Source organism: Ictalurus punctatus, chromosome 6 (genome assembly GCF_001660625.3).
Source record: "Ictalurus punctatus breed USDA103 chromosome 6, Coco_2.0, whole genome shotgun sequence".
NCBI classification, from domain to species: domain Eukaryota; kingdom Metazoa; phylum Chordata; class Actinopteri; order Siluriformes; family Ictaluridae; genus Ictalurus; species Ictalurus punctatus.
In genome coordinates this window covers 13,408,845-13,435,969 of record NC_030421.2, presented here as the reverse complement: position 1 = coordinate 13,435,969, position 27,125 = coordinate 13,408,845, and the positions used below count along the sequence as shown (strand labels likewise).

The following is a 27,125-nucleotide window of genomic DNA, read 5'->3' as shown; positions in this document are numbered from 1 at the left end:
AGGCTTTTGTTTTTGGGTTTGAGTCAATTATCTCAAGCTGACAGGGATTCTCAAACAATCTGCAAATGGTCTTGTCCATCACGGGGAGGCTGGAGCCTATCCCAGGGAACTCAGGGCACAAGGTGGGGCGGGACACCCTAGACAGGGTGCCAATCCATCACAGGGCACTGATGTTGAATTTAATTTAATATATAAATATGGCATAAGTACCTAATGCTGTATTTGACGGCCTGCCTGCTATTAGTCCCATTTTAATCCCATTTTAGTCCCATTTGATGCATCCCATAAAAATCCCATATTGATCCCATAAAAATCACAGTAGTGAATCAAAAGAAAATGGTATAATTATTTTCTTATCTAAATACTGTACATTCCGCGTCTATATCTATAGAGTTCATTTCCTTGAGTATATTCTCACGGTACTGAGTTACTCCAGTGTTCATCATAAACCTTGTGCCACTATACCATAATGATATGAGGAATGGTTGACTGTATACCGGGAAAATTTAGGAACATAAATTAGTTTGATGCATGTCCAAACTTTTTGTGGACACCTGATCATGCTCTTGAGTTAAGTTCTCTGAATTACTTATGTTGCTGCATTTAAGGTACACAATCAAATGTATCAGGTGTATTTATTTTTCTTTGTATTTATTTACCACATGTACAAACCCGAGTTTTACAAAGAGTAAACAACACAACCTGAACTAGTGCCTGAGGTGACAACTTTTAAGGCACGACATGATTTCTGGAAATTGAATGAATTTGAATTATTGCTTAAATACGAATATGAAAGATTGCTTACACTCTCGTTATAGAATAAAAATGTCAGAACATATCTTATTCGCTGTTATTTAAGTTTGCACGTCATTGATGTTAAAAATGATGTTCTTTGGTAGAAAAAGTGCTAAAAGGTACCCAAACATACGGTTAGACATTCTTAAAGCTGATGAGATAGTCAGGGTACGCCCCTGCATCGCAGAACACCACGAAGATGAATGGGTTTTGCAAATCGTCCACAGCACAGTCATATAGTCCAGCACGGAGATTTTTTGGGTCCAGAGGGTCTGGCTCCTTCATACCGCTTCGACTTTTACATGGTGACCCAGTCACAACTCTAGCTCTGTAGATATACTTCAGTCCATTCTCATCTGGGTTTGAATACTGGTCATAGCAGGAGTACCAAGCTTCTTTGGCGAAGTACGTGCCATCACCGTGAGCGACAGCTTAAAAAGAAGAGCGAATAAAATTCAGTACTATGGACCAAATACTACATAGTGTGTTTAGAATGTAAGACAACTCATGAGGTACCATTTCTCCCACAGAAGCTCCTGTTGAAGCCATTTTTATTGATTTTCTGACAAATGTCTTTGGTAGTGCCATGATAGAGAAACTGCTCGTTTTTCTGCTTGGGGTATTTTTTGTCCACTGCTTGCTTCAACACACAGTATCTTTGCCATTGTGACTGACTCTGAATTCTGCGGATCTAAGGATTAACGCGATTGTTAATAATTATTCACAACATTGCAAGTGTTACTATACGGTGATAAATCTGACCACAATGGTCTTTATACCTGCACCACTTGGACAGGAGCTACATCTTTGTGTTGGCTTGAGCGTAAAAAGGCTTTCTCTATTTTCTTGTATTCTTCTGTATTTGGAGACAGAACAATAATTTCCAGATCACTTCCATCCATTTTGGTCCATGTTGGTGGAGGCTGAATGATAGCTGAAAAACAAAAAAGTACTTCATAATACTGCCATAGTGTGTTAACTGATGCCTTAACCTATTGTTTGCAGTATCTTAGAATCACAGTTAGTTTTAAAAGTTAAGTAAGTGCCTTGAAGTACAAGCTTGCAGAAACGTAAGATTATTACCCGTGTCCGAGTCAGCAAACAGGGTTCTCTTGACTTTACAGGTCTTCCCCTTGGTGTTTACCCATTTCATCTCCTTAAAATCTACTGTACAGGTTTCCCCTTTGTCCTGATAGCTAAATTTCTGCTCTTTCTTGTCAAAAGCTAACTCCAGTTCATAACTAATGCTGGAGCTCAGTGGCACCCAAGTCTCTCCTACTGCTAGTTCCCAGCACAAAGTTTTGCTCAGTCTTCTTTCTTCGCCTTCTCGGATTTCCATGTCCCGGGCTGCCTGGAGGAAACTGTTGATTTTTAGAACGGTGTCTAAAACATCCTCCTTCTTTCCTGACACAATCAATTTGTCCTTTGCAGCCACAAGAACATGCACTTGGTTGCTTTGGCTCAGCTCCACAATCGCCTTGTTGTCAGCTTCAGGAAGGTTGGCTATATGGTCAGACTGAACATCCACGCTAGTATATTCGTCTGAAATTAGATCGTCCAGCAATTTTTTGACCTTGGCAATGTCCGTAGAAGAGGTTCCATATACGTCTACATTTGTGACTGGGAAAGTCACTGCAGCCGTCTCAGTAGCGAGACACAATTTTGGCTTGGTGGAATCTGATGTCCCTGTTTGCTGAGTTGATTTGGGGATAGTTACTGTACAGAACGCACAAAAATATAGCATTGTTGGTTACAAATCTTTAAATATCACGTTGAATATTGCTTCATGTGTCTCAGTGGTCAGTGCGCAATGCAAAGTTTACCTGAGAAGGGTTTTGGAGAAATCCTTTTGAACTTCTTCATAGCATCCTCAAAGTCTGACAACATTGTACTTTGGAAAATCACAATTTGGACGGTTTTTAAAAATACTGGCAAGTCGATAGCAAAATTTGCCAGCGCGTCCATCATGGCATTTGCTACCTGAGCTGCTGCCAGGTTTCCTACTCCTGTGGGAAAGCACACTTTACTTGAATTTAAAGTAAATGTTTTCACATTTATATTAAGGCACTCATTATAATATGTTCTCATTCCTATGATAACAATTCATTCACAGGCAGACGTTCTGCATCATTTTAGATTAATCATCATCTAAAAAAAAGCAAAGGAGACTGTATAATCATTAATATGGTGAAGTTTTCTGTTAGGTGACATTTATTTAACATTGTGGAAGGAGTCTCCACTTTCAGGCTTTCTGGTTTCTCAGTAGGGGAACAACTGTTTACATCTGATCTAAGTCAGTCCTTCCAGGATTTTGCGATCACAGAAATTAAGGCAAAATCAAGCAAATTTATAGGAGCTTGCGATAAAAAAAATTCTGCAGATTTGGCCCAAGACATCTGATGATGATATGACATCATCACAAAGCGCCACATGATGTCATCACAACATGTATTCAGCCACAGCCCTCTTCGATTCGAATGCATCGAACATAAGTACAGCTAAAAGGTCTCATTTACCAACAAACATCACTGTGAAAGACCATGCAAAACAATTTTGTGCAACTGCAATTTTGCCATCTTCAAGTAGTTTTCCGCCAAAAAGCACCAAAAAAAATCCTGTACGGACCGCTGAGTGATTACAACTACTATCCTGTCTTGTGGACGTTTTATAATATTAAACACTATAAACTATAAACGGTTAAAAAGCATGACATTTTGTTCATTAATACAAAATAAAATTCATTGTTGGCAAAGTGCTGTGGTATAAGAGAAGAAAAACAAATTGGACTGTGCTGCTATTAGAAAATAATCCAATTCAGAGATATAACATTTGTGTCGGGCCACGTCACAACAACCCATCGTGGATTATTTTCCTCTGAAACATGTCCACAGCTTATCATGACTGATTGCTTCTCCTGAATGATATTTAGTAGAAACAGTATAGTTCTGCTTACCAGTTCCGAGAGCAGGGAATGAAACAGATTGAATCTTGTTTTCCTCACACTTCTTCAGTACTTTATACATGCTGTTTGTGATCTCTTTCTCCTTGGTCTGACCAACCATATGGACAATGTTCTTAATTGGAAGATTTCCGGCTGTTGTGAGGACCACGCCATCACTGGGTTGAACACCTTTATCCAGGGAAAAAAAATGATCACAACCTCTCATCGACAATCATGTCTTTAATTTGTTTATTCATTTCCATATGGTTCATTTCCATGTGATTCATTTACATGTGATTCATTATCACGAGATTCATATTCATGAGATTCATATTCAAGTGATACATTTTCATGTGATTCATTTTCATGAGATTCATTTTCATGTGATTCATTTACTAATTTGCTTCTCTTTAAATCCAGTTTTAGACTGTGATATTACAAAGGTCTTTTCAGATTATTACTTGCTACACTGTATGAGATAATCCCAGTAAAATCATCGACAATCATGAACAAAGCAGAGTTAGCATATAGACCACAGCTTTATTTGCTGGTACAAGTAAAGCTATGTAGTGTTTCAGAATGAATAAGATCCAACTTCATACCTAATTTTGTGCACTCATCCACAACGGTCTGTCCGGCTGCTTTGAGGATCGCTCCTGATACACCTGAAAGCAATGAATTACAGGATTGTGATACGTCTAATTCATTGTTCAGATCCATTGCATGTAAACACTGATGTAAATAGTAAATATATAATATATAAAAGTACTGATACGTACAGTAAATGTATAAATTACCTGAGCTTAGATTAAGGTTCGTATTAGTGCTGCTGACTATTGCGTCTGTCTTCTCTTTCGTGATGTCACCACAAAGCACTTTAACTTTGACTTGGCCAATGAATGCTTCTGTGATGTTTCCTGTATATAATGTTGATCTTAGTATCTGTGAAATGTGAAAAAAAAAAAAATTGTTTTTGACGCCGCTCTTACCATTACGGTCATCCTCTTCTTCTTCTGAGGACAAACTCTCTTCATCTGAGCCATAATAATATTCACCATCTTCATCCTCATATTCTGTAGTGTCATCACTGTCCTGCTAATATTGTTAATATTTTTATATTGAAGACTAGTGTGTCAGTATAAATTCACAGTATGTACAGTAAATACTGACATATGGTCTAAAGTTTGTGGACACCTGACCATAACACCCATATGTGTTTTTTGAACATCCCATTCCAGATTTAGTCCCCTGTTGCTGTTATAATAACCTCCATTCTTTTGGGAAGGCTTCAGGAGCGTGGCATTCAGCGTGTGTTCATTCAGCCACAAGAGCATTAGTGAGGTCAGGCCCTGATGTTGAGTGAGGAGGTCTGTTCCAGTTCATCCCAAATGTGTTCAGTATGGGTTGAAGTCAGGGCTCTGTGCAGGACACTCGAGTTCTTCCACTCCAACCTTGACAAACCATGCCTTCATGGAGCTTGCTTTGTGCACAGGGGCATTCCCTGTGCGACTTTGTGGCAACAGTTTGGGAGAACAGCCACATATGGGTGTAATAGTCAGGTGTCCACAAACTTTTGGCCACACAGTGTATGCAGATGTTTTCTACCTGGGAGCATGTACTCCATTGATTCAGTCCTTGCTGAAAATCTTTCAGAACTTCATCTCGGTCAACGACAACATAAATGAGCCTGAGGGCGGTGGAGGAATGCTGTGACAAGTGGTCGTGAAAGCCTTGTAGCATAGCAATAATGGCATCCACACTTTTAACACCACCTCCACCTTTAGGAGAATGAAATCAGATGAGAAATGCATTCATGATTGTGTAAAATAGTTCTCAAGATGCTTATTTGAACATTTTATGCATACCAGTGCCAACAGCAGGGAAGGAAATGGTGCTGATCTGCTTCTCCTCACATCTTTCCAATACGTTCTTTACCCGTAATCTTGCTTCTGCAGTGGAGTGGGGTCCTCTCATGTGAATGATGAAATCACATTGCAGATTTCCAGCACTGGTCACTGCAACTGTATCACCCTTAAGTGGACCTTAAAAGACAAACAGTAAGCTAAATGTAAGCCACACGAATGACACACACAATATCAGACTTGATCTATTTTCATATATACACTGTACATGAAGTATATATATATTTTTAAAAACCTTGCTCATGGACAGTGTAAACAATTTGTGTGGCATTATGTTGCATGTGTGTATACAGTTTGTTGGCATCTTACCATGTTGTTTACACTCCTCTTGAACAGAGGTTCCAGCAGCTCTGAAAATGGCCCCTGAGACTCCTGTACAAAAGGTGGCATTTTAAAACCAAACAAAAGGATAGTTTTTTATTCAGGTGGGGCGTGTAATAATGATGAGAACTTAATTTTTTATACAAAACTGTTGAGAATACAGTAGTATGCATATCTGAACTTTTACTTTGAGACAAATTAACCAAGTTCTTCCAAAATCCTTTTGATACACTGGTAACCATGAAAAGGTTCTACTTCTGCTGCATTACTAAAACCTTTGTACTGATATAATAGAGTATCTGATTGTTGGTCAAATCTGTTTTATGGTACATTGCAGTGCCATGCCCATATGGCCAGAATATACAGCATGAGTATAGATGATTCATAAGTATAAATCATTAACACACCTGTTGTCAAGTTCATTTCTTTACTGGTGGTGTTGACAATACCACGGACAGATTCGTTGGTAATGTTCCCCTTCTTAATCTCAATCCACACACCTGCAATTTTGACTATTGGGAGAAAAAAAACATATATATTTCCTCTGTAATACAATTAATCACTACAGAAAATGAACCACAGTTCCTAAAAATACTATTTTGTGCTTTATGCTTCCAGGACTGTGAAGGACAGTATACAATACCTTTATTTGCCGGCATATTGGTAGGTGCAGTCTAAAAAAAAAAAGAAAGAAAAAAGAGCAAAATCAATTATTACTAAATACAAAAATGAACAAAAATGACACTATTACACGTCAATGTAAGCATTAACCTTGTTCTTCCTCTCCTTCATATAATTGCAGTATGCATCTAAAATCTTCTGCTCAAATGCCACCACGGTTATTTTCTGAAGACTGGATGATGTTGACCGAGTCAAATGGTTTTCCACTCCAGCCAAAATAGCCTTGATAGAGTCATTTGCTCCAATACCACCTCTCCCTGGGAAAACAATTTTTAAATGAATATTTTACATTCATTTGATACATCTGTTGCTTTTGAATGATTGTAGTCTCACCTGTGCCAATTGCAGGGATGGCTACTGTGGCAGACATTGTAGTTTCACATAGTTCCAGGACTTTCTCCACAGAAGTAGTAATATCAGCAGCATTATTGGGCCCAACCATCTGAGCAATGTGCTTACATGAAAGTTTACCTCCGCTTGTCAATACCACTCCATTCTCTTGCTGATGACCTGGCAACATTATACAATCAAATACTCAGGGTTTGAGCACAACACACATACAGTATAGCGCTTTGCTACGGTAATTCAGCAGGAAATTAATCAGGCATATATACTTATTGATTACCATGCTTTTTGCATTCATCCACAACTGACTGTCCGGCTGCCTTCAAAATTGCACCAGATACACCTAAACAAATTAAAATGACATGAATGAACAACATGACAGACATACCATTAATAGTACACAGTGGTCTATTATATAAAGTTAACAGTTTATCACATCATGTCACAATCCTGTACACCAGAGGCCACAGCTACTGAAATTCTAGTTTGCCAGTATTAACTGTCAGGTGTAGCAGATTCACAACACCATTCTTAGGAAAAGAGGTTTCCATCTAGCACCTAAAAGAATTTCTTCATTTTGTCCCTCTAGGAAAACTGTCAAAGGTTCTATATCAGGGGTGTCCAATCTTTTCCGGAAAGGGCCGGTGTGGGTGCAGGATTTCATTCCAACCAAGCAGAAGCCACACTCAAGTCTACTGAAAGACAAGATCAACTGATTAAACAGGTGGAATCAGGTGTGGCTCCTGCTTCATTAGAATGAAAACCTGCACCCACACTGGCCCTTTCTGGATGAGATTGGACACCCCTGTTCTATATAGAGCCAATAAACAGGTAGAATTCCTTCAGAAAACTACACAACCACTAACCATTCAAAGAACCCCTGAGGAACCCCTTTTAGTAAGAGTGTATTTATATCCAGCACTCATTGTCATGGAGTCTAGATAAGTCTAAGCTAGTCTAACGACTAAACTACATATAAACACTCCTTTGAGGTCAAGATTTGGCACTTTCTGAAGATGACTCCATCTAAGTCGAACTGTACCATAACCAATAACCAGCCACCAATAATGCCCCCTAAACTTACAAGTTCTACTTGCCATCTTTAGGCAGACTTCTCAGCTACCTTCCCGGTTCACAGAGTGATGTCAAATCAACATGGCTGCATACAGCCATGAACAGTGTAACATCACCCTTCTCTTGATTTAAATGAGTTTATAACAGTATAGGCTTTAGATCAGTTAATGTACAGACATAGTACTTGGTTAAATCTATAACACTTGCCATACTAATCACTGTTTTGAGATGGTAATCATCAACATCACTAATGTTATCACTAATGTTAGTCGGCTAATGGTACTTGCTATTACAAATTACCGCTTACAAGGCTCCATAAACGTAACACAGTTTCAAAAAGTGGTGGGGACTGATCCCCAGCATAATTTTGTCTATGGTTACACATTTCAGTTTAATCAGACACAAGGTGATATCCTATGCAATGTGCAGTTCTCTTATGCCCTATCTACATAAAGTTTGGAAATGTTGAAAATCTTTTCAGTTTTAAGCTGTTGCCACTGTCCAGTTATTGCCACATCAGATTCCTAGTGTTTACTGATGGATATACTAGTCAGGCACATTCTGCATACAGCCTTAGCATGTAAATAAGGTTACCTAGCAACCAAATCTACTCACACTAAAATCGTACCGTGTAAGTATTGCTTTATTCCCCAAATATGATCACGCTACCAAATTTGATCTACTCTAGTCTGCTGTAGGTGACCTACTCTACCTGTCCTTCTTTTCTTTTTTGGACTGTATTCAAAAACACGTTGCCGTATTACATTTGTGTACCAACACTAAATAACGTGAATCTAACTTCTCCTCACACCAAACCCAAATGAATATCAAATGCAATACAGTAACATAAAGAAGGTTAACATACCTGTGTCAAGATCTAAGGCTTTGTTGTTGGAATTAACAATCACATCCACTGTTTCTTTGGTGATATCTCCTCTTTTGAAAGACACGGTCACTCCATGAACAGTTACTGTTTGTAGCCCAAAATGAAACAATCATATACTGTAAAGTCTCAGATAAATAGTTATATTATAACTGTTATAATAAAAAAAGGGTACCTTCTGTGTCTGATGCTTGTTTAAGATTTAGAACTTTTGGTTGGTCTTGAGAGGTAGTGTTTTTTGGAGTAGCAGATGCTTTTTCATTAGAAAAACCCTGGTGACAGGAGAGGAGAATTAAAATAGTTGGGTCTGTAGAACTATGATGTCCAAGTATATGTACTTGAAGTACATATGAAGTACATGAAAAACATGAATTACAGGCATGGTGGAGAAAAAGCACACATACCAGTTGAGTAATGATGTTGTTGAAATCCTCCAGCAACTTCACATCAGAATCTACCAGAAATATGTTCTTTATGTTCTTTGGGGAATTTTTCTGATCATTGCTGAACTGCAGTATTGCTTCTCTGATTGCCATGCAACTTTCTTTGGTGGAGAACCCAAGAGTTTCACAACCCATTATCGGCATTGCAATAGAAGTATCGTTTTTAGATTCTGCTTTTTGGAGACTATTAAGAATGGCTGACTTCAGGTAGTGAGAGGCCAAAGTGAACTGTTGGCCACTCTGGGGCAGCACAGTAAAAATAAGGCTGTTGGCATTGAGATTTCCTGGGTCAGTGAGTACCACGTCCCCAGAAAGTAAAGTTTGCTTTTCTTTCTGGAATTTCTTGCACACTGCTTGAATATCTGGACCTGCGACTTGAAGAAACCTTTGAGCAATAGGATTGTCAAATGCTAATTGGCTATTCATAGGACAAATCAAAGCATCAGCTGGAAAGTGCTGCAGATCGCCCTCGGTAACTGTTAAAGTGATGTAGCTGTTTATTTGGTGGCTGTATTTTTTTGAGGGGCCAGACTTCTGAGTTGAAATGTAAGCCTTGCAACCCCACTCCTTCGCTTTGGCCTGAATGTTGGCTTCATTCTTAAGTATGACCTTAGATTCTCCTGCTTTAGAATAAGTCTGCTTCTTGGTTAAAATGGAGGATAAATGCTTTTTCACAGTAGTTACTACATCCTGAATGACTTCTTTTGAGGCTGTAACCTTCAGACATGGTGAATTCATTGTTCTGCAAGATCGAATAGTTATGTCACAGTTTCGGATTTCTGGAATTTCTAACAAGTTCATGCAAGAGTCAACAAACCCCACTTCCTGCAAAGATTTTAGATGGATATATTCAGTTGCCGGTGTCTTATTCTTCAGATAATCCTTGACCTTTGTTGAAACATTTGCCACCACATCAGCAAATCCGCAGATTACAATCTGTGTCTCTGAAGGTACAATGTTAATGTCCTGTGACTGACTTAATTCCACTTTAATTTTGTTCAAAAAGTTCACCCAGTTTTCGTTGTTAATTACTGGGTTCACATCAGGAGTAAGTTTGATAACCTCCTCTCGAAAGATCTGTTTAACTTTGTCTTCAGCTGCCTTGATGTATTCTTTCTCTGCAACGATCCCAAGAAGCTCTCCATCATTCAGAAATAAAGCTGGTATATGGCTTGTTACAAAATGGTTTCGCTCAAACGTCTTTAGATCTACGGACTTCAGAAACTGAAGCAAATGGACAGAGATGTTCAGTTGTTGAAAGAGAACATTCTCCTTTGCTTGTTTGATGATCCTTTCAGCAGTACTTACACAGTCCTTCAAACCTTGCAGTTGAAAAGTCAGGTTAGTTTCATTTTTTGTTAATGTTACGTTTTGAAGTTTGGCATGTACACGTTTTTCTACCAACTCTAGTGTCTCTTCTGAGTCAAACCGAATCACTTTTTCAACAGTGTTCCTTTCCATTTCAAATTCGGCAGTTGCATCCCCAACAAGGCTTTGAATCTTGTCAAAGAGGGTAGTGACGTCTGTTTTTAGGCCAACTATTGCAATTTTGGATTTGGTTTCCATGTAGTTGACCTCAGCATCAGAAGTGACAAATCCTAGGTAATCATGCGCTACCCTTTTCCAGATCTCGGCCTCAACTGGAAACTCAGCTGTGGTGTAGCTGTTCAGAAAGGCTTGTGCTTCTCTTTGGGCTTTACCTTGCCAAGTTGCTCCTAGTCGAACTGCAGCTAAAGACTCTTTGTCCACAGCCATCTCAAGTGCAATCTCTCCAGGGGACGTGGTCTTGTCAAAAATGACATTAGCATGAACTACCCTTAGTCGACTCTCAAAATCATTTTTGCACTTTTCGTTTTTTTCAATGAAATTGCGGACTGCCTCGTCAACAGGAATAATCGTCTTAGTGGATATATTGGAGCATGTAGGTGTTTCTCCTGTCAAAGCCTTCTGGAGACTTGAGTAAAAAAGCGACGTGCTAAGGTCTTTGCCACAAAGATGATGTTTCCGCTCCACAACTTCTTGGGGAACTATTGTAGGAGGAGAAGAACGCAGAAGAACCTCTGGTCACCATCTTACATAAACTGATTCCCAAATGTTTTGATAAAAAAAAGTGTAAAATAAATAACTTTTTTATTTAATAAGTTCACATTGTGGCATACTAAAAATGAGTATGCTCATTCAAAGTATGCTTTGAAGTACTTTATGATACAAAAATAATTGGAAAACCTACCATGACAATCTTGGAAGGATATGACCACACTCTTTTGTTTGTTGACCCAAATTAAAGACTTGATGTCACTTCCACCACTCCTTTTTTTGTTGCTGAAGTAGAGTGTAAGAATGTCTTCTGTAAGATTGCCCATATCCCCCTGTACCAGAACTGAATCTGTGAACTCTAAATGAGAGGCTTCAATCTCCATGCCCTGCAGGTTTTTGGTTGCACACTTCTCAAAGAAAGATTTTGAATCTGGAAAAATAAAAATGAAAAAAAAAAATTATATTAATTTCTTCCTTGATTCAATTGTATTATAATGTGCAAGGGATTTTGTTGGATTTCTCATAACCTCCTGAGATCACATATCTTCATATGAGGAGACTAGACATTCAGAAGACATTCAGTATCTCTGTGCCATATAGATTATTTTTCTCAATGTAGAGCCAGTGTCTTTACACAAAGACATGTGTTCTTGCCATCTAGTGTTATCAGTAGCACAATCCTGCTCTTGGATTAAAAAAAAATTAATAAAGTCAACCTCTGTAAACGTGCTTTTACAAGAGAAGCAAAACTAATGTTAAGAAACTTATGATAAGTAACCCAGAGCCACTGAGCCCCACTGCTGAGCAATTTCTATGAAATCTCTTTCCACATTACCAAAGACACTTAAATTCTCCACCAGGGGGTAAGGTCTCTACCTACAGCTAAAGGGAGTGTTGTATTCTTGCCAGGGAGAGAAACAAGCCTCACTTGAAGGTGCTGCTTTTCATCCTAGCTGCTTTACATGCAGCAGTGAAATGTTTGAGAGTGTGTTGGTGCTAAGAGAACATCATTTGCAAGAAACAGGGACATTACCTCTACTCCTTTACCACCCTTCCCCCCAACTGGATTGGATTATGATGCTCCCATGGCCCCTCATAATGCTGTGCAAGAGTAAAGAGCTGGTCCACTCCTCTGCAGCCTGGGCAAAACCTCCTGTATCTTAGGTTCATCCTAAATGCTAGGTTAAACTATCAGATGGAGTCTCCTCTCCAGAATCCTGCCTTAAGGCCTGTTCACACCGGGACATTTTTCTCAGCGTGTTAAACGGTCCGTTTAATGCCCAAATGTCTGTCAATGGGAGTGTTCACACCCACGCGTAAAACGCGTAGCGTCAAAGCATCAAACGCAAAGGGTTTTTTTTTGTTGTTGTTGTTTTTTTTAAAAAAAAAAAATTGGCCGACCAATGAGATTCATGCTTTCTTCATGTGCCCAGAGCCACTGAAGTTACATAAAACTACAGCTCCATCCGAAACCGCATACTTACCTACTATATAGTAGCCGAAAAGCAATATGCCAGAGGGGTAGTGTGTCCAAATTCAAAGTATGCGAGAAACAGTAAGCAAGAAATACCCGGATGTCATACTGCTTCTGGAGAGATTTTGCAGTGTGCAACCGATGGACACTATGTGAGTGAAACAATCCCACAAAGCAACAAGACTGGGGCGGACGAGCGCAGGAAAAAAAAATGCGGAAGACAGTGGCTCTTTTTAAGTATTAAACCTTTGTTAAACAGGACTTGTTTAACAATAACAGAATAAATTGTTTAACTTATTTAAGATTTTTGTGGTTCTGATGACATCGAAGGTCACATGACAATGCTAACATGGCGAATGTAGTGTGTCCGGGATTGTAGTCATAACACACACATACTGATTAGTATGTACTGTTTCAACGGCAATGCAGGACGTACTGTCATAGTACACGATTTCGGACGCAGCCTATGACTTGTTAAACATGATGACAGAATGAGGCTCAGTGTTGTTATTCTCCCCAAGGAGCCTCTCCAGATATTAATCAATGGAGTGATGATAATTTTTGAAATCAGTGCTTTGTAGAAAAAATGCTTTTATGTTTTAAAAAATATTGTGTCCGGTCCCTAACCATTACTTAATTGGAAACAGAGCAGAATTTGGTAAAACACAGAAAACTGTTTATTGTAACTCCTGAACTCACCAATGTCTTCCTTGAAGGTGACCACAATTCTCTCATCATCTACTATCTCCCAGGAGTGTGCTGCCTTTTGACTGCAGCTCCCAATGAACATGCTAATCAATTTGCATTGGCAGCTGTCTTTGAACCCAGTTAGGATGAAGTGCCGAGGGTCCCACAGCTCTGCAACACCTGCTTCTTTATACAACTCCACAGTAACACCGAATTCATGTTTCTTCTGGTCCAGGATAGTCAATACATCTAAAGAACAGCGTGAATATTTTTAGGTTCTGTGGTGCTGTCATTATAATTCATTTTTACTGTATTTCATTGTATGTGATTCACAAGTTCTTGTTTCATTTTAGTGCACAGAACCTGGGTGAGGTTTAAACAGCAGCAAGTTTTAGATGGCCCTGTTCAAGCTATAAATAGACACAAATGTACCTGACTGATTGGCAACTTTTAGGATCCACTTGTTTTTTCCATGTTTTGTGATTTCAACCTTGTCTGTAAACTGTTCAAAGTACATCGTAAGAATATCTTTGTCAACTGTCTCCATGGTGCCGATAAGCAGGTCCTTGGTTTTTGCATTTTCTTCATTTCCTGAGACACACAAATCATTTCATGATAAACTTATTCAGCAGCCCACTTTTATAGCCTTGACATAGCACAGCAGTAAACATTACATGTTATGAAGTGTATTGCAGTACCTTTTTGAACTTTAGAGCCAGACTTCTTATATTACATGTAAAATAGAAAAGGATAACATACAAAACAAAAAGATTAGGCCTCATACTCAAATGATCAGCATATTGAGTGAATAAACAGAACCGCTTATGTAACAAGGAAATTAACAGAACCACTTCCTCATTCTTCATGTTTACCAGCAGAGTCTCAATATTCCTTTAATGTCCTACAGTGTAATGTCCACACAGGCCTAACTGGAAGAACAAGCTAATAGGAATGCTTCTGACGCAAAACCTTATGTATTAGATGTGCAGTCATTAGAAACAGAGGGATCAAATAAACTCACCTGTTCACCTGTAGTGGCTTGCGCAGATCTGACGTGTTCAAGAGTTTCTATCTTTCGCCTTGGTAAAAGACGTGGTTTAACCTTTTCTTTCTTGCCATTCAAGAGTTTCACTGTCAGTTCAACAACTCCCTGGGCTTTGAAATCGATTTTGTGCATTCCTTGTTTAAGGACATTGTTTAAATCTGCAGTTTAAAAATGAAAAAAATAAAAGAAAGGAGTTTCACCCCCCCACACCCCCAAATTAAAGTAATTAATATACTGTACGAGCAAAAAGACACAAAATGCAATCGAATGGTATTTCCTTATAATTATGTGCTGCTTTAGTTAGCATTTCTAAACCCACTGTAAGAAATTAACCGACGTTTGTTTAAATGTAATTATACATAGACGATACATAGATACAGATTGTATCTATGTATAGTCAGGATTATAGGCTCTGAATATACCATGGGTATAGTTTACATCTCGACAAAGCAGAAGTTTTAGGCTCATTCGTACTGGTCCTGCACACATAAATATCTCTTTAAGTTTTTATTAAATGGTCAAACCTATTCCATCTAGGACTAAAAATAAGCGAACATACTGTAAACTGGCATAACTGTAATCATGTTAGGATGCTTAATCTTTATAGACTGAACTCAATCACTGGGTGTAACTCTTAGAAATCCCCCATTCACTTTCACTTAAGTCCTGAAATGACATATTTACTTCATATTGTGAATTAATGTAATATTTTTTTTAGTTATGAATGGAATACATATGGATTGATACTTGTTAATGAGTCAACGCTTTAAAAAAAAAAAGATCTTTAATTAAAAAAGACGCATTGTACTTGTGGTTTATTGGTGCTAGAGTGCAGTAAATGGTTTGTTTACCATAAACCATAGCTGGAAGTGTTAGTCAAGTCAAGGAAATGTGTAGTGCTGCTGGATATCCAAATTAAACAGTGTATGTGTTTGTCTATTTAAAGACAGTCGTAGTGTTAAATTGTGTTGTAATTTGTACCTGTTTCTAGTAGGTAGATGAGCAGGGCTTTCCGGTTGTCCTCAGGATGCTCTCGGATCTGCATGACTTCTCCTCCAGATTTCCTCTTGTTTTTGAAATAAAGCTCTAGTTTGGGTCTCACCAGGTCTAAATCCCCTGGTAGACCCTCAAGAACCAACGTTTTCTCCTCCATTACTATTCAAAGTAGTGCTAGCACTGAGCTGATAGACGTCTCATTGCTGCGTGAAGTAAAGCAGTAAACTCAGTCACTACGATATTAAAGTCAAGGGTATCCCCCCCCCCGCCCCACACACACACAAACAACTTTTAGTGTTACTTTCACTTTCGCTTCAGGGCTCCGAGTATGACTTCCCAGAATCCCTCCACCCTCTCGCAGTCGCGTTAGGACGCGAAGTGAACCTTATTTCGACATATTTGTTAAATTTTTTTTTTTTAATTATTATTATTATTATTTTTGGAGTTTGTTTTCGGGTTTCATCATGGAGGAGCAGATGAACAGAGAGGTAAGCTCGAGTGCTTTCTAAAACCGGTAGCGTGAAAACTGGACAAAAACAACGACCAAACAACACCAAATCTTAATATCTGTACTTATATTTAGTTTATACGATCATTTTTTTGATAGTATATATATATATATATATATATATATATATATATATATATATATATATATATATATATAAAAGTTTGTAGGTCGCTTTACATGCTATTATTTGTTAGCTTTCAGTAGCTTACATGCTAGTGGAGCGCCGAACCGGAAACGCTGATTTATATTTAGTTTTGATATTTATATTTATTATTTATTATTATTATTGTTATTATTATTATTATAATTATATTTGGTTAATGTCGACGCTGTTTTGATTGTAGACTGTATAGTGTAGAAATGTCTATAGTAGTTAGGTCGCTGTTTTAACACACTACTTATTAAGTGCTTTAACACTTTTTGACATGATGAAAAGTTCTACTTGGTTTGACCAGATAACAAAACATATAGTTCAAGTGCTGGATAGAAGAATGGATAGTTTCTGAACTAATAGAACCGTGTTGACAAGTTTTTAAGAAAATAATACAACAGTAAGGAAGGTGGAAAATAGCTTACCAGCTGGCAAAGATGGTCTGCCATTTTGTTTTGGTATCTGGTTAAACCAAACTAGATTATTTTATTTATTTATTTATTTATTTATTTAATTATTTATAGCATGGATGTTTTCTTTTTAATGAGTCTTAATCGAGCCCAAAAAAATTGCTATTTTTCTATTTTGCCCTTTGGGAAGTGGATAATTTTTATGACAAAGAGAGACTTGGTTGTTTTGGTGGCCTACATTAAGCCACGTTAATTTGTTTATTAGCCATTAGTTCATTTTTTCATAGTTATGTCCCTATATGACACTATATAGGTGGCTATTTTAACACATTAAATGTTTTTTTTTTTTTTTTTTTCTTCTTCTCTTTTTCAATCTTTATTCCAGTTTGTTTTAAATTTCCACATGTAAATCATTTCACATTAAGGCACCCTGGACTATGAGAACAATAGCGTAGACCTTTCTGCTTTTAAAACATTAAGAAAAAAAAACCCCAAAACAAAACACTATTACCTTATAAAAACTAGTTAGATAAGACAAATACCAGTATACATGAAAAGCCCCTTGTAAATCTGTCACTGAAACTGCTAAGAGCTGAATTCTCTCCAATCTCCACCCACGAAAGTCAGAACACCGAGGGCACATGAAGAAAAAAATGGGTTGCGAAAAGAAAAAGAAAAAAAGATTGACTACATGCATTCTTCATGCGCTTTTCAAATCACTTTGCTATTCACATTTTACCCAGCTATTGGGTTAAATTGAAGACTGTGTGGATTAGATTATGATGCACCTACTACTCTCTAATTGAGTGAAGGAAAAGAATGGAAAGTCTGTTGAAGTGGTTTAATCTGAGAAACTGTGGAGCCTCGTTTGATTCGTGAACATGTAAACAAGTCACAGTAGTCCAGGTTATGCAGCAGGTACGAGAATCAAAAAATAATGAGAGTAATGGTGATATAATATAACGAGAGTCAAACAGACAAAAACAGCATCAGTAGTAAATAAGATTTCAAAAAGAATGGAGATTCTTCAAACTGACACCTGAATCCAAATCTGGTTTTGTGCCCCTGGAAGTTGTGGAGAAACTCATCAGTGGTAAAAACACCAAATCGCAAAGGATCTTAAACAGTCCACATATCACATGTACAAAATACAAAATCGAGTGCAAGTTGATATGGGGCGTAATTAAGTGGTAGGTGGTTTGGCTGTTTTCTGTTGATCCCATAATGGTTAATTCGCGTCAGGTTTAAGGCACAGCGATATGGAATGGGGAGCCCGGGATATATTCCTCGCCCCACTTCACCGCCAGATCATAATTTCCGCGCTCCTTCAGGACGTAGCTGACGTTGTACTGCATGCTGCCCATGTGCTTCACTATGATCTTATAGCACGGGATCTGCGGTCCGAGAACTCCTACCAGAAGCATGTCTTTTCCTGCTTTGCTGCAGTCCACAGAGAAGTTGGCTTTCTGGCCCACTTAGGCCTTGCTGAGACCTGGACCTTGACTGGTCACTTTGCTGGCATCAGAGGCAGCCCTGGGCATGGCGTTGGAAGAGTTGTCACTGATCGCCATGACTGCAGGATCCAGCATCAGTGTGGAGGTCTCGCTAGCGTTGGTCACGTTCACAAACCGGGAGCCTGAAGAGAGAGAAATATGATGTGTGCTTCACAAATAATCAACTGCTAACGTGTGTAGCGGAAACTGCACAGGAGAACTGCCTCTGAATACCGCACTGCCTGTGAAAAGAGTGTTACAGTCCAGTCTAGGTTAGGCCGCACAGAGTAACCAGCTCGGGATTCAATGGAATTTGAATGCCCCCCTGGCAAGAGTCAAAAACCCAGAACAGCAGTCAGAATATAATACAGAACACAGAATACAGAATTTGATATCCCTACAGAATTTGATGGCCCCTAACACATTAAATGTTTAATACTTTTCCCCTACTGAAAAATTCAGCTTGGTCTGACTAGATACCAAAACACAGGTTGGTCAAACTGGTAAAGTGCTGGTATATCGGAAAGTTTCTGAAATACTACTACGTATACAACCTTGTTGACAAGTAGCCTAATAAAATATAAACAAACAAACAGAACAGTAAGGCAATTAGAAAATCTCAGACATTTATTGATCAAGCCAGTAACTAGGAAGCTGGAAAATAGCTTACTAGTTGGCAAAAATGGTCTGCCATTTTGTTGTGGCAGCTGGTAGCTGGTTAAACAAAACTAGATTATTATTATTATTATTATTATTATTATTATTATTATTATTTAGCATGGATGTTTTCTTTTTAATGAGATTTTATTGAGCAAAAAAAATATTGCTATTCTTCCATTTTGTCCTTTGGGAAGTGGATCATTTTTATGACAAAGTAAGTGTGTGAGAGATTTGGTGTCGCTTGGTTGTTTTGGTGGCCTACATTAAGCCTATAATACCTTTGTAAAGGGGAAATGCTTAATATGAAACTCCATGCCTTATACTTAGTTTATTGGGTTCTTTTTTCATAGTTATGTCCCTATATGTCATTATATAGTACTTAGGTGGCTGATTTAACACATTAAACGTTTAATACTTTCCCCCTGCTGAGGTATTCAGCTTGGCCTGACTAGATACCAAAACACAGGCCAAGCTGGTCAAACTGGTAAAATGCTGGTAAAATGGAAAGTTTCTGAACTACCGCTACTCATATAACCTTGTTGACAAGTAGCCAAATAAAAAAAAAACCCAAAAAACAAACAAACACAACAGTAAGACAGTTAGAAAATCTCAGACAGTTATTGATCAAGCCAGTAACTAGGAAGCTGGAAAATAGCTTACCAGCTGGCATTAGCAGGGATGTTTCCTTTAAAACGAGCGTCTATAGAACAAAAAACATGAGAATATTCACTCTTTTTCTGTTTTGTCCTTTGGGAACTGGACAGTGATTATTACAAGTTAAGTGTGTGAGATATTTAGTGTCGTTGGGTTGTTTTGGTGGCCTACATTAAGCCACATTAAACACAGTTTGCCTCAGTGCTTAAAAACAAATCTTTTTCCTTGTATATTATTTCTTTGTCTATTAACCTTTTCTTACCATGTATGTTTTCCAAGGAGCTTTTTCAAGATGTATCAAAAGACCAGCAGCTGAGCAATGCCAAGGAGGAGCTGGAGAAATGGAAAGTACGTTTAGATCTACATTATGTTTTCTTTTAGGTTTTCCACCAAATTGGATCACTCATTATGTGTGCATTCTCAAAAATTTTAATCTTGTATCCACTAGATTTGTGTGAATTCTGCTAGAACAGTTTGTTGGAATGCCAAGTATGTGTTGTTTAATTAATAAAGTACCATGAAATGCTATACGTAATTTTTAATGACAATTTTAGCGCAGATTTATAATCATGAACTGAACAATTATCAACATTTTGACCAATTCCCCTATAATACCTGACTAAATAGGAATAGGAAAGCACATGTAAAATTTTATGAATACAGCTCAACTAGAAACAAAGAGAAAACTGATTTTGAGAAAAACAAGTTTAAAAATGAACATCATTTTATCTGTTTCTGCACTATTAGTGTCACATCTCGAGACATAACGAAGATAGGACGGATGCAATTGCAGTTTGACAGTTTTATTAATGAGAGACACAGGCAGGTAAATCCAAATCGTAATCCACAAACTTAATCCAGAAACATGCAAAGGTCAGGCGATCGGCAAACAGATATAAACTGGGCAAGGCAGGAATCAATGTCGCAGTCATGGAAAACAGGGTCGAGAAACAAAACAAGAAACATAAACAATGACTACGAACTGGGAGCGGAAAAACCAGCGTGAACTAAACAGACATCTAACATGGAAGATAACATGGACAATAATTATGACGATGACTGTCTATGGTAACGAATCGAATCTAAACTAAACTTATCTAATCTATTCTAATATTCCGCGTTGAGTACTGGGAGACGCACGGTATATATACAAGCACAATCAGCATGTTAATTGACAGCAATCCAGACACGCGCTAAACAACAGCCAATGACAGAACAGGGAGGAGACATAACAGAAACATAACAAAAAGCACGTGTCCAATGTACACAATGTCACAACTGTCAAACAAACGAAAAGATCATGCTCTCCAGCGCGCTGCTTAAAGGGGAAACCGTGACAATTAGGTGTGGTTTATAAGGTTTGTAAAGGAAATTCACATGTACAGTATATCATAATGACATATAAAGTATGTAATTAGGAAACAAGTATATATATATAGATATAACATGACATGTATATGCCATGTGGGCAGAGCTAAAGCAGTGGTTGCAGGTGGAGAAAAACATTTAAATACAGTTCATTTTAATTACTACAGTTTAAGAGTAGACATGTTATAGATGCAGATTATTACATGAAATGTGACCAAGTAATTTCAATCTATTGATTCTTGAAACAAGCTTGCTTTTGCTGCAGTTAACATGTCAGATAACTAATAACAGTGTGAAAAAACTGCGTGACATTAAACATTATAATAACAAAACAAAAGAGATAAATATGTTAAGGTAAATAATTATTTTTTAAAATTAATTTGTGATGGTTTTTATTTAATTTTATAGAAACTTAAATCTTACAAGGCTTTATAATGATTTATAATAATAATAATAATAAAATAATAATAATATAATAATAATAATTATTATTCACTCTCTACTAGAAATTAGTGGAGTCTGCAGATACAGAAAAATCCAGGTTGCTTCTGGAAAAAATGGATACGGAAGATGCAAAGAAAAAAGCCCAGCAGGAGACCACAGATGTGAGGAACACTGAAGAGCAACTTGCAGACAGCTTCCACAAAACAAAGAAGGATATAGAGGTATGCTGGATACCTTAATACTGTGTGAATAATGTTCTTATTTTAGGCTTATGATTTAATTACATGACATTTTATTTTGTTCAAAGTTTGGTTTATGCATGTTGTTATGAAGCACCTTTTAATTGAGTCATTTTCTGATATTTTTTGTTCATTTGCTGCTTGTTGTTTTATTTTATTGTTATTACTGGCATTTTAATGGGTACTTATTACAAAAGGTTTGGCACCCAACATTTCTTCTTCTTCTTCTACTTCTTCTTCTTCTTCTTCTTATTATTATTATTATATATTATTATATAAATTATTATATTATTTTATAAAAGCTTAGTGATATAAACAAAAATATGTAATAAATAAATGAATAAATAAATAAATACAACTTTTTTTTTCAAAAAAGTTTGGACACTGTGTAAAATGTAAATAAAAACAGAATGTAATGATTTGTAAATCTCATAAATCCATATGTTATTCACAATAGAACACAGAAAACATCATGTTACTGACCTGTTGGCAGTTAACCTCCAGCTGTTTCTTTTTAGTAACGCTTCCTTTTCCGGCCTTTTGTTGCCCCGTCCCAATTTTTTTGAGACATGTTGCGGCCATGATATTCAAAATGAACATATTTTCCCTTAAAAGGGTACATTTCCTCAGTTTAAACATTTGATATGTTCTCTATGTTCTATTGTGAATCACATAAGGGTTTATGAGATTTGCAAATCGTTGCATTTTGTTTTTATTTACATTTATTTACATTTTACACAGCGTCCCAACTTTTTTGGAATTGGGGTTGTAAATAAATCAACTCTGTCCATGGATACAGTGTGAATACCACAAACATGGTGAAATTCGATCTTTACTAATTTCAATCAAATACAAATTTAGACTACATGAGTAAAGTCATGTTTATATTTATAAACCATAAGTCTATTAATGTTACCTCACTTACTTGACAATTGAAGACGATCGTTTTTCTTTTAGGTGGAAATAAATAATATGAAAAAAGCTAACCAGGATCTGCAGAAGAAATTACAGCATTATAAGGAGCTGCTCAAATCTAAGAAGGCTGAAACGGACAATTTGCAACAGAGATTTAAGGTACTGACTGGTTGTGGATTTGTGCTGGCTATTTTAGGTGGTGCGATGTAATAAACTACAACAGCACAAGAGGGCAGTGCAGAACTTTCCGGTTTGATATTGTTCTGTGATTATGACAAAGCAAAAGTTCCCCCTTGATAAAAGAGTTAAAGAAAACCATGCAAACATGTTATATCTAACAATAACCAAACTTAACAGATGAGTATCATGATCAATTTGAGGTTAGAATGGTGTAAATGTACTTTCTCAGATCAAAGCTCAGATCCCTGAGAAACGATTGAGATTCACTCACATCGAACAAAAGGAGGCTGATGAGACTGATGAGCAAGAGCATGCTGGTCAGGATATCAAGGCAATGTTCACCATCATCCAGAGACCTTCCTTTCTGTTGAAAGGTGGCGAAGCTCTCATCACGTTTGAGGAAGAGAACGGTAAAGCCCAAAACAGCATCCTCTTCATAGAAAAAACATAGAACGTAGTAGAACAGCATTTTAGACACTGTACTACAATAGACACAATATGAATTATGTCCTTGTTAGCATTGCTAGTTGTTGCTGTGGAACCTTACCACTGATTGAATGTGGTGGGAAATTTTATTCAAGTTGTTATTATTAGCCATTGCAGTGGCTAGCATATGACAAATTGATGTATACTGTATCATCTCATATAACCTAACATTTTCACTGATCCTGTCTTTAAGTGGCGGATCAGATCCTCAAGCTGCCGAAGTGCACTGTGGCCTGCGAGAAAACCAGGAGTGAAGTAAAGCCAAGCACTTTACCTCTTGAGCCCTCTGCGAAATTTGAGGTACTGTGAAATCACATTATTATTATTATTATTATTATTATTATTATTATTTCATCTGGTCTTAGTGGTTACAACTGTTGCCTCATACCTCCGGGGTTGGGGGTAGAAACCCACCTCTACCCGGAGTTTTGCATTTTCTACCCCAGCTTTTGGGGTTTCCTCCGTGTACAATGGTTTCTTCCCCCAGTCCAGAAGACCCGTTGTAGGCAAATTGGCATTTCCAAAGTGTCCATAGTCTGTGAATGTTTGTGTGCAGTATGGAAAATGGATGGATAGTTATATCATCTTTCAGTTCAAAATACTGACTGTGAAAAAGAAACCAGGGTTGTTTCTGATCTCTGCTTCTTCTCTGCAGGTGCATATTAGGGTGTCCAAGAGGACCATCGAGTTCTCAAATGCTTTTGCTTGTATGCCCGAGGAACGAATGAGAGACCGCTTGGAGCTGGGCTTCTCAAAACCAAGCCGTGGTGGAGGCGAGGTGGAGAGAATGGAATATGACGTGAATTCTGGAGCAGGGCGCATTACCTTCCTCAATACTGGAGGTCTGTATGTGTTACACATTACTTTCTACAAGTGTATACTGAGTGATGTATAATCCTGCTACCCAGAAGAGGATGGGTTCCATTTCGAGTTTGGTTCCTCTCAAGGTTTCTTTTTCAACTTAATCCAATATTCCAATACTCTGTGAATAGTATCATCCTAAATGTTATTTTCTTCCTGATACCGTTTAAGTCTGGTAAGGAATATTTATTTATTTTATTTCAGACGAGGTTATTGAAGCTGCTTGCATACAAAACTACATACAGAAGTAGTTTTTATTGGATCTACTGTATCACTACAACAGCCTTGGCTGTTATTTATAATGTAGGTTGGGATTTGTCAGCACTAGATGGCAGTATAATGCAGTTGATCTGGAAGTACTAACAACTAACATCCACATTGTATATTAGACATGGGATGTAACTAAATACAAACCTTATTCAGATTGAGCAGACGTGTTCTAAATGGATACAGATACAAATAGAGGGTGTACTATTCAATTTTTTTAAATATAAAATTTACCAGAAATCTTGTCTGGTCGAGATTAGAAGTGTGCATCAGGACTGGGATTCTGCGGGACACGACATAACAGTTGCATGACTTCCAGTGTTGCATGTGGATGCAAGTGAGCGGTCAGATATGAAGCTAGCAGGACAAAGAAAGACCACATTCAATAACATGAATGTGGTGCAGATACATTTACAGCATCCTTAGTAACTGCCTGGTCAGGGTAGTGGTGGTAGGCTGTTGATACAATCCTGTGCATGTATCTGAAGAACTTTGAAACCCAGAATTCACACACCATGCTGTCGGAGCTGACATTTCTACCTCTGGGGTTTTGTACCGTGTTTTCCAGTTTTTCGGCATAGTGGTAGGATTCATATTTAATAAAAAAAAAAGTACAATTTAAAGGTTATAAATTCGAATACTATTTAGAGATAATTGGAGCACTAAACCAATACAGATACAGTTAGTGGTGTTAAATTACACATTACATTAGACATACATATACAATATGCAATCACAGCTCTTACTTGGTTGGGCGTGAGTTGGGAGAATCTCTTGCAAGCTCATATTTAAGCAAAGAAAGAAAATTATATTTCATTCTTTCTTCTCTCATAACAATACAAACCTACAGTGTCTTGAATGATCGTCTTTTGTTTCATTTATAGTTGCAGAGAATTTGACCCTTAGGGGAAATTTGTACATAGATGCCGTCAATGGGATGGAAGTCAGCGTGGCGCCATTGTATGACTACCAGCTGAAGAAGTTTCAGGTGATTTGCTGATGTTGATTTAGAATGTGTTTTAGGGTTACACCTGCCACTGACCACCAACCTTGCTTCAGTTTACATCGGGCACGATGATTCTGAGGTATCTATTTGAGTGCACTATATATTTTGGCACGTTCTACCTTACCAGCACACGTGACTATGATTAAGAGGCCTTTCATAAGGTAGAAATGGATTTCTCCAGAAGCAGGATTGTGTAACTCTGCTTTTACACAGAAAAAGCTTTTTGCTGTTTTACAGTCAGGCCAAGCTGTTTTCAATAACCAACCTCTGTGCACTGTCTGTTATTTACTGGGTGATATGTGGTCCATTCTAGACATTCTCAGGGGTGCCAAAGCGTACCGTACTGCTCAGAGGCATTCAGGATGCAAGCGATGAAGAAGATATGCAGGACCATCTGGAGATCCATTTCCAGAAGCCTAGCAACTATGGCGGAGAGGTGGAGACCATTAAATATGTCTCGCATGGAAAGGAACTGAGGGCTTTCTTCAGTGAGGATTGTGCTAAAGAGGAAGCCCAATAAGCAAATCGTCTGCAGATACTACATGCAAACTCTTTCCTATAGCAATGTTATGGCAAATTGATCTTTTCCTATACATAACTGAGGTAAATGTGGCATTGTCAGGTATATCTATACTAAGGACGATTATGATTTGGCTTTCCTTGGCTCGTAAAAATGGTCACAAATCACAATTGGCTTTAACAAATAATAATAATGAAACATCACTGAATATTATTCTCAGAGGTGGCTTATGCTAAGTAAAACAGATGGCTAATTATTGCATTGAAGCTATTTCAATAATTATTGAAGCTAAATTGGGTTTTATGCATACAGAAAAAGCAGTGATGACATAATATTTATTTCAATATTTCTGATTCATTCCATTAATTATGGGAATTTTTTTTCCTCTGCTTGACATGACCCAACCTTGATATCCTTTTAAGTCATGAAATAAAATCAAATTCTATTCAAGCTGAGGCTGCAGTGTATTTCTTAAAGCTGCTTATGTATATTAAGGGACGGTGTGTCTTTCTGCATGACTGACGCAATCTCAGAAAGGTCAAGGTTCAGTGTGATCTTGGCTGTGACTTATAGTCTAGGATTTAGTAGCACTAGATGGCAGTGCTCAGCTTTAACTGAAGACTTGAATTAAAAGGCTTAGACGATGATTAGCTGGATAATGCTCCCAACGCCCAGAAGAATCAGCATGCACGTGTGCATTCTGCATCAATACAAACATCAGTCAGATAGATATATTTAATGTTGAATAATACATACATACCTTTAGAAATGAGAATAGAAACACGACCATTCCTACTTTGCCTGCAAATAACGAAACACATACTATAATTCCTGTTCTAATCACTGAAAAAAAAACCCAACATAAAGCAATTGAAAAGAGACATCAAAATCATAGCATTAAATATTTAACTCACTCACAGTCGTTTAAATAAGATTAACAGCCTGAGGGTGTAAATAATTAATGTCTTTGCAGCGTCAAATTCATCCCCAGAAACACAGAATCAGACATTTTTGCCATTTGGTGCTTTCAGATCCTACATTCCTCAGACTGTTTCTGAAAAACAGATTAGACTTGATTAGACCTCTTCCACCGTTATGGTTCATACAGGAAATGAGGTGGAAATTCCTTGCTATGGCCAGCATGCTGTTTACCAGACAAAACAGATGATTGATACTAGACTGAAAATGAGTTAAGGGACATCCTATAGGTCTGTGTATCGCAAAAAATGAGAATGTGCAGTACATGAGCAAAATTGGGTGTGATTAGATGTTACATCTGCACATTATCTGTGAATAAAAGCAGCTTTTTTAGCTGC

At 37.6% G+C, this 27,125-nt stretch overlaps 2 protein-coding genes and 1 long non-coding RNA gene across 6 annotated transcripts; 1 reads left to right on the top strand and 2 right to left on the bottom strand.

Moving 5' to 3' along the window:
- Window positions 1–618: 618 nt before the first annotated feature.
- Window positions 619–17,067, bottom strand: parp14rs3 (poly(ADP-ribose) polymerase family member 14-related sequence 3). Of its 4 annotated transcripts, XM_017469739.3 has the most exons (27): window positions 16,732–17,067; window positions 15,630–15,847; window positions 14,625–14,806; window positions 14,302–14,326; window positions 14,036–14,194; window positions 13,616–13,852; window positions 11,636–11,872; window positions 9,367–11,432; window positions 9,138–9,234; window positions 8,945–9,049; window positions 7,286–7,348; window positions 6,994–7,170; window positions 6,751–6,917; window positions 6,623–6,653; window positions 6,387–6,491; window positions 5,968–6,030; window positions 5,602–5,778; window positions 5,342–5,514; window positions 4,726–4,831; window positions 4,534–4,653; window positions 4,339–4,401; window positions 3,749–3,925; window positions 2,619–2,801; window positions 1,879–2,511; window positions 1,575–1,729; window positions 1,312–1,486; window positions 619–1,226 (listed from the first exon to the last, which is right to left on the bottom strand). In XM_017469739.3, exons 2-27 carry the CDS (start codon window positions 15,799–15,801, stop codon window positions 931–933), a joined length of 6,144 nt encoding a protein of 2,047 aa, XP_017325228.2. In that variant the 5' UTR covers window positions 15,802–15,847; window positions 16,732–17,067; the 3' UTR covers window positions 619–930. The 4 variants fall into 4 exon arrangements, with proteins under 4 accessions (XP_017325228.2, XP_017325231.2, XP_017325230.2 ...); XM_017469742.3 differs by lacking the exon at window positions 16,732–17,067 and having other exon boundaries at window positions 4,726–4,828; window positions 15,630–15,893; XM_017469741.3 differs by lacking the exon at window positions 16,732–17,067 and having other exon boundaries at window positions 14,302–14,323; window positions 15,630–15,893.
- On the top strand, window positions 15,953–26,259 carry nmi (N-myc (and STAT) interactor). Its single transcript, XM_017469745.3, has 9 exons — window positions 15,953–16,132; window positions 19,803–19,871; window positions 21,398–21,556; window positions 22,532–22,648; window positions 22,899–23,079; window positions 23,349–23,455; window positions 23,811–23,997; window positions 25,168–25,271; window positions 25,603–26,259. The coding sequence occupies exons 1-9, from the start codon at window positions 16,109–16,111 to the stop codon at window positions 25,807–25,809; spliced, it is 1,155 nt and encodes a 384-aa protein (XP_017325234.1). The 5' UTR covers window positions 15,953–16,108; the 3' UTR covers window positions 25,810–26,259.
- Window positions 22,914–27,125, bottom strand: LOC128632914 (uncharacterized). Its single transcript, XR_008396548.1, has 3 exons — window positions 26,728–27,125; window positions 26,570–26,610; window positions 22,914–23,101 (listed from the first exon to the last, which is right to left on the bottom strand). It is a non-coding gene; the product is annotated as an uncharacterized LOC128632914 (long non-coding RNA).